Consider the following 7,903-nt stretch of genomic DNA (forward strand, 5'->3'; position numbering starts at 1 on the left):
TTTATAGCTTTCAATAGATTACACTTGATATGATAGAAAGAGCCCTGGTGCTGGAGGCCAAGGATCTGTGTTCAAATACTTCGAGTGCTACTTACTATCTGTGTGACCCTAGCAAATCACTTATTTTTCTCAGCTTCCGTTGTAAATGTAGTATGTAAAATAAAGGAGTTGGACTAGACAATACCTAAAGGATTCACCAGTTCAGAAAATCAATTCTCTAAGGCAGGGATTTGTAACCTGAGGAACATGGTCCCTATGCATAGCTTTCTGAAGGTCTAGGAACTTCATTGGGGGAAAAAGACATGTTTATTTTCACCAACCTCTAAGTGAAATCGAGTAATTCCTTCATACCCACATATGTATATATGTATATGTATGTACACACATACATACATACACACACACACATATATATTTAAAATACATGACCCTGAGAAGGGGTCCATAGGCTTCAGCCAGCTGTCAAAGGGGTGCAACACATACACACACAAAAAAAACCATGAAGAACTTCTATGCTAAGAGTAAGCTTCAGAAAATATTGAGTGCTAGATTTTGAAATCTGAGGGTCTGGGTTCAAAAAGGCCTTGCCACTTTTTGTGTCAGCTGCTTCATTTTTTGCCATTCAGGTTTCTCTCTCTCTCTCTCTCTCTCTCTCTCTCACTCTCTCTCTCTCTCTCTCTCTCTCTCTCTCTCTCTCTCTCTTTCTCTCTCTCTCTCTCTCTCTCTCTCTGGAAATTGGGGCTAAGTGACTTGCCTAGGGTCATAGTGTCTGAGGTCAAAGTTGAACTCAGGTCCTCCAAGGCCAGTGCTCTATCCTCTGCACCACCTATCTACCCCAGGTGCCTTACTTTTCAAATGAAGAAATGGATCATCTGATATCTATCCTTCCAGGTCTCTTTCCAGCTCTAAAGCCTACAACCTCAAGGTATGTGTTTGATTAATTGCGCTTTCTCTGCAAATATTTAAAACAATGCTCATTAAAGCCTAGGCAAGCTCTGAGTGTCAAAATACTACAAGCCTCTTAAGAGCCACAAAGTAATATTTCATCATTTTATTGGGTTCTTTTCAGGTTTGGTTGCCCATGGTAGGTATGATACTATTAATTCATGACTGCACCGAAATTCCGTCGCCACTGGAAAATAACCAAGCACTTGGGTGCCGTGCCTAACACCAAAAAGTAGCAACAACAGTAATAAAAACATTATTTTAAAAAGCTGTCACAAAACATCCGGTATGTAAATGACACGATGCTCTATAGAAAATGAAGAGCATTTAATTCATGACAATTACGCATGATCGAGAGTCTTTTTTTCCTGTAGCCTGATTGTTTTAGATGAACCTGAAAAAATCCTCCAATATCAAGTAATACTGCTTCCATAGAGAAATCAAATGGCACAATTCATCACAAATAAACCTAGTTTAATCAATAATATTATATCACAGAGAATATAAAAATAAACATTTTCACAGGAGCACTAAAATACACCAATCCAAATGCACATAACATTGAACATGTAACTCACACACTTTCCCTTCGTGGTAATTGGCAAAACTATGGATTATAAAGTATATAACAGGAAATTTAAAGTTGTAACAGAACTCAGTGGCCACATCACACAATTTTCATTCTGGAAAGTGCCTGGAGTTAAAATGAAGGCTCAAGCAGAGCAATTGAAGATAGATGTGTAAAAGGAAGAGCAAGACTGCATCTGCTATGATGATACTTAAGCTGTGAGAAATGCTATGTCTAGGAAGAGTACCAAGTGCATGCTATTTGACTTAACAAAGAAATACAGGAGAGAAGCCATTTAGGGAGAATGTAAATAGAGCTAATTGGAGCAGCGGGGGACTGTAACAGCTGCATTCTCCTACCTCTCCACATTTCCCCAAATCTCTCTTTAAACTCGAAGGTCATGTCTATAATGCCTCTCCATCAGTTTTGTAAAGCACAGTGATTTGGTTGTGCTTTGAATATAGGTCAACCCTGTTACATTTTTAAAATGATGGTCACCAATGGATTTCATGCATTTTTTATAATAGTTGTATAAATTTTACTGCAAAACCTCACAAAATATATACCCTACGGACCCAGAAAAACTAAAATATTTTCTATTTGCTGTGTGATCCTATATTCACTTGACACAAAATTGACTTTTTACATATAAAACAAGAAATCCAATTTTAAAAGGCGAGCATGCAAATACATCATTAAGGAAAATTTAACATGGAGCTTCACAAAGTGGACTTTTAGAGATTATTATAATTTGACAAAAAGAATGCTTGAAAGAGAATCCAATACTTCTAGATACTGATGTTTGAAAAGAATAGAGATATATGAAATCTCTGTTCTTATTTTCACCATGCCACATGTATTATGGATTTCAAATACAGCAATCAGTTATACTGACGATATACATTTTAATAAATAGAATTCACATCATTGTTCTGGATCAAAAAATGCTCTTGCAGGGAAAGTTTTCGATCCTATCTGTACAATTAATGGACTGCAGTTGCTTCATCAATAAATAATCCAGGAATTGTCTTTAAGATGATCAGAAAGCTTAAACTTTATGGCATAATGGATGAGTCAGATTTGACAACTAGTATCAAACGTTCAGCCTTTGTTGCTGGTGCAGTTCCAGCGCCCATTATTAATGAAATCCTTTGTGTCCAAAGACAGTTCAGTATCCTACAGGAGGAAAGTTAGTAGTTTTGACAGATTTCCTGGGCATATTTCCATATCACAGTTGACATCCACAGAGGAATGCTAATCCAATGCCTGGAACTGAGTAGTTCTAGAAAACAATAGTGGCATATTTTATGTGTCTCTAGCATCTTTCAAACTCTTAAATGTTCTTGTGACAGAGGAGTTATTACATTTCCCTCTTAACAATGGGGTGGGGGGAGATTGGTTGTAGAATTTGAACCCACCTGGGGATTAGCTGACTAGCAAAGCAGGATGAGAATTTAGAAATCCTGACCCACACTCCAAATCTTCTCAATTTCTTACCCATTCAGGTCAGGGAGGAAATGGATTTGGCAGGCTTTCTGCAGTCACTACTCAGGTCCTAAGAAACATCTGGGTTCTGAACTTTTCAGAACTTTTGAGTACTTGAGTAAACTGATAAATTACAGCACATTAGCAAATTCACTTGTCTCAATGCCTACATGTTGCCAAGCTCAAGATTTAAGAACTTACATCATCAGGTCCCATGAATTGTCTTTTCAGGCTTCGTGAGGTTTGTGAGGCCTTGCTGGGGCCAAAGGAATACCACTTCAACCTGATCCCCAGTTTATTTCAAACTGGGTAGACACAGCTACTAGAGATCCCTGTTGGGCCATGGAGGCTGCTTGGAAGCAGTCAACCAAGTCATTCTTTGTTACTATTTGGCATGGTTTCCTGATTCCTTATGTGTCATTATGGTCTCCTATGAGAGGGATAAAGTAAGAATCTGAAAGAAACATTCCAGATAGTAAAAGGGCATTTCTATTCACCCCTAACTCCCTTTACTAGCTCCACACATGCTCTGAAAGGAAGTTCTCTAGGACCCGAAATAATGCAGAATTTATACTTTCGATAGGATTAGGCCAGTATGGAAAGCAACCTGCTGCACAGGCCAGGACATCCTGTGATCTAGAAAGAAGAACACTAGAGTAAATGGAAGAATTGGGCTACTAGAGAAACATCACTTAGGCCAGGCATGGGCTTCCCCTTCCCTCTCCTTTTTTTTGGTCACTGGGGTATTTAATTCTGCTACAGATAACACAAGCCTTCAGTGATCCCTTGGGTAAATAGTCATTAAATAGTTTGTGTCTTATGTTCTGTTCTCCTGCCATGAATTATAGAATAATCTCTCAGTTGGCCACTACAAGATATTTAGCAAATATCTCCTGAAGTTTGAAACATGACTATGTTTATTCCCATTTCACCAACACCCGATTTGCTATGTTTTGGTGACTTGTTTTCCCCATGTCATACCACAAACTGATGATGACAGATGGCACATGGAACGGTTTGACAGATCTTCAAACCCAGAAAATCTCCTTTCCTCTCAGGCTGTGAGGTGAGAGGTTTGGACTAACTGACCTCAAAGGTTCTTCCCAGCTCTGGAAAGTTACTCAATGGCTCAAATAAAGCATTGATTCAGCTCTCACTTTGTGTCCTACATGTTTAACTCAAGATCCAACTTCATATTTCATACCCTCAAAGAATACAATAATTGATGACTATGTCAGCCCCCTGCTTGAAGTCTCTGCATTAGAAAAAATGTTCATTTTAGTTCTGAAAATTAAGTTTATCAAACTATCCTTAATACTGATCGTTTAAGTATAGTGGGAGTTTGTGATTGGGGGATGTAGATTATATTCACCTTAATAAGTCTGTATAATACAGTTTGACTATAGTATAAAAAAAAAAGAATATTACAGGGCTGGGATTGAATGACAATTCAAAAAGTGTCAAAACACAGAATGATCATTATTGGAAAAGTCTGAAGCATTTGACAGGTTAATGCCCAGAGGAGCAAACCTGTAGTATAAATACCACCCCCCTCCCATTTGCCATCTTTTTAAAGTGAAGTAGTTCTTTAAAAAAAAGTAGTTCTATGATTAATCATTTAACCTGCTTTGCCATACTGTCAAGAGATGTCCTCAGGTTTTTAAATACAATATTTTCTCTCCCATTTTTAGAAATGAGGACTAGTGAGGGCAGATCATGCCCTGTCATTTTATGAGCAGAATTTATAAAATTTAAACTAGCTTCCTAGCATTTATGCATTTTCACTTACTGTTATAATACTTTCAGACATGTTTTAGAATAATATAAAATGTCCCTTTTCTCAGCACTTTTGTTACAGTCCCTCTATGATAGTAATTAAGTTTTAGTACCATGGCTTCATCTCTCTCTCTCTCTCTCTCTCTCTCTCTCTCTCTCTCTCTCTCTCATCTGGAGCATGCAGATTTTGGAAGGCTGCCAATCACTCCCAAACACTAACTATGCCCAGATCCACTTTGCCTTAACTTGTGCATTCAACTTTAGTCAGTTTGCCCTGTAAATCATCAGTTCAGAGTTGCTTTTTTAAAAAATGTTTTTGCAGATGTGGATAAGCATTCATTCAGGAAAACAAACAACCCCCTATGGCATTAAACAGCAACATTGCCAATAAATAGTGTGTTTACTTAAGGAGATTTAAAACATCCCAAGACATTAAGCTTTCATAGGAAACAAAACCTATGTGCCATTGTTATGTAAATTTGGTACTTTATCCATGACAATTAATACAGAGTTCCACCATCAAACATTTAGCACCCAAAATATAATGAAAAGTTTTCCTAAAAATTAGAATTAGAAAATCATCACCTTTCAAGATTTTCAACTCAAAGACATCTATCTAGTCATCCTTCAACTGAAGACAGCCAGAAACTTATACTCATAAACTAAAAAAACAAAACAAAACAAAAAAACAAACAAACTTGATTAAACCCCAGGAGCCAGCTCACTTACTACCTAAAGAATTGGGAGAATTGTTTTCTGATTTGAGCTAATCCTAAATATTTGGAGGAGGTGGAGAATCAATAGGATGCTAATGTAAATTGTAAAATATAATAATAACTACAGGTGCACAACCTAATGCCTAAGACAGTCGTACATCTTAGAAGAAATTATGAATACAAAAATATTCCAAATATAAAGTGACTGAATATATGTATATTTGAGAGTGGAGAATTTTGAAATGGCATAAAGCGAATTTATTTAATGGAGAGTACTGTTTTAATATATTTATCCTTAAGGAAAGTGACTGTAATCTAATTTTAAAAAATCCTAAAAAGCTAATTTAGTACAGGGGGAAGCATCTTTTTTTTTGCCTCAGAATATTCTGATCTCTAATTTCTTATATTCTTTCTAAACCTATCAAAGGAATTTTTTTAAAGTACTTGACTGCTAAGTGGTATAGTTTCTCCACCCCAGACCCCCCCCCCATTCTTCTGACTCTGTTTATCATTACAGCATAGGGTTTTATTGTTTGTTTTTTAATGAGGTGTTTGGGAACCTTTTGCGTGTGTGCAATTCATAAGCTCGTATCTCCGTTTTGCTTATACTCTGATAAAATATTGAGGGTCATATCTTCGCTCTTTGATTGCAAATTTGCCTCACTTCTTCTCGAAGCTTTCCTGGTGGCCCTTGACAGTCTTCTCCTGAACGTATCTCCCGCCAAGAAATAGAGGATGGGGTCGACGCAGCTGTTGAGACTAGCTAGCCCCCTAGTCACCTGGTAAGTGGCGTATACCCTGTCGTTGAAGGCACACATTTCTGGAGTCTGAAAATCCAGCCTGGCTCTCAGGTTTAACGTTTTCATCACATGGAAGGGAAGATAGGACACAGCAAAGACCGTGAGCACGATGATCACCAGGTAAATGGACTTCCTCCGGAGGGGAGAGTTGTCCAGGTCATTGGAGATGAGGGCCCTCACGATGAGCCCATAGCAGCCCAGGATGACCACGAAGGGGATGCAGAACATCACCACGGTGGTGCACATGCTATAGATGAAATAACTTCGCAGGTACTCGTCCGAGGTGGTGTCGTAGCAGGTGATGGTCTTGTTGATCCGACTGCCCGTGCCCGAGTAAAAGAAGATAGGGGCGATGCCGGCCACCACGACCGCCCACACCAGGGCGCTGATGTAGACGGCGTTCTTTTTCTTCAGCCTCCCCAGGGACTTGAGCGGGTGCACTACTCCGGTGTAGCGGTGCACGCTGATGCAGGTCAGGAAGAGGATGCTGCCGTAGAGGTTCACGTGGAAGATAAAGCGCTGCAGTTTACACATGTTGTCGCCGAAGATCCAGTCGGTCTTGTTGAGATAGTAGAAGATGAGCGCGGGCAGGGTGAGCACGTACAGGAAGTCGGCCAAGGCCAAGTTGAACATGTACACCGAGATGCCGCTCCAAGGTTTCATGTGGAACACGAACATCCAGATGGCCACGCTGTTGCCCAGGAAGCCGGTGATGAAGACCAGGATGTAGACGGCGGGCAGGTAGTAGAATTGGAAGCCCGTCTTAGTGAGGGAGCACCTGGCGGCCGTGACCGTGGCGTTGCCCGAGGACCAGCCCGGGGAGGGAGGGACCTCAGTCCCGTTGGGGAGCACTGACCACAGCACGTCGGTCATGGCTGGGCCGACTCAAGCCGCCAAGGAAGCAGCGGCAGAAAGAAAGAGCCAGGGAGGCGCAGGAGGGAGCATCTGCCCAGAGGCAGAACCGGCGCAGGGGAGCAGACGAGGAGGAGGAGGAGGAGGGCAAGGGGGGCGGAGAGGGCGAGGGTGACGGGGGCGTAGGGGGCTCGCTCGCCCTCATGGGCCGCGCCGGGCTTTCTAGACGCACGGCCGCGCCTTCCCATCGGGCTCGCCCGCCCCAGAGTCCTCCGCCTCGCGCCGGGCGCCTGGCCAGCTGCTTCCTGGTGCTGCTGAAGGCGCGGCGGCGGCGGCGGCGGTGAAGGGGACGATTGCCCAAGGGGGTGCAGCGGACACAGCCGGGGTCCCCTGACCTGCCCTTGGCACTCGTGGGGCAGGGCGCCCGGCTGGCGCCGAGGGACAGTGCACCCTGTACTAGCCCGTCCCAAGTGGCAGCTCCCCGGGACCTCGGGGGGCACGCCACCGGGGAGCTGGCCGACCCGGCTCCGCCGCGGCTCTAGATGCCTCTCTGCCACCGGCTGCTTGCGCCTCGGCTCCAACTGCCAGTCCCCTTCTGGATCCGCTCCGCTCCGGCTCCGGCTTCGTCTTCCCCTCAGTCTCTCAGTCCCTCTCTCCTGCTCCGGGTCCAGCCGCTGCTCCTTTCTTTGGGGAGCTCAACTTTCTTTCTGCGCGCTCCTCCTTGCTACCTGGGACACGACTGGGAGACTGCGGCTGCGGCT

At 42.6% G+C, this 7,903-nt stretch overlaps 1 protein-coding gene across 1 annotated transcript; it reads right to left on the reverse strand.

Moving 5' to 3' along the window:
* Window positions 1–1,398: 1,398 nt before the first annotated feature.
* P2RY1 (purinergic receptor P2Y1) lies at window positions 1,399–7,897 on the reverse strand. The gene has a single exon (XM_036756971.1). It carries the CDS (start codon window positions 7,161–7,163, stop codon window positions 6,069–6,071), a length of 1,095 nt encoding a protein of 364 aa, XP_036612866.1. The 5' UTR covers window positions 7,164–7,897; the 3' UTR covers window positions 1,399–6,068.
* Window positions 7,898–7,903: the final 6 nt, after the last annotated feature.

This window comes from Trichosurus vulpecula, chromosome 4, assembly GCF_011100635.1.
Source record: "Trichosurus vulpecula isolate mTriVul1 chromosome 4, mTriVul1.pri, whole genome shotgun sequence".
In the NCBI taxonomy this organism is placed as follows: Eukaryota; Metazoa; Chordata; class Mammalia; order Diprotodontia; family Phalangeridae; genus Trichosurus; species Trichosurus vulpecula.

Coding starts and splice junctions, on each gene's coding strand:
- P2RY1 (XM_036756971.1), bottom strand. CDS start 7,163: ATGACCGACGTGCTGTGGTCAGTGCTCCCCAACGGGACTGAGGTCCCT.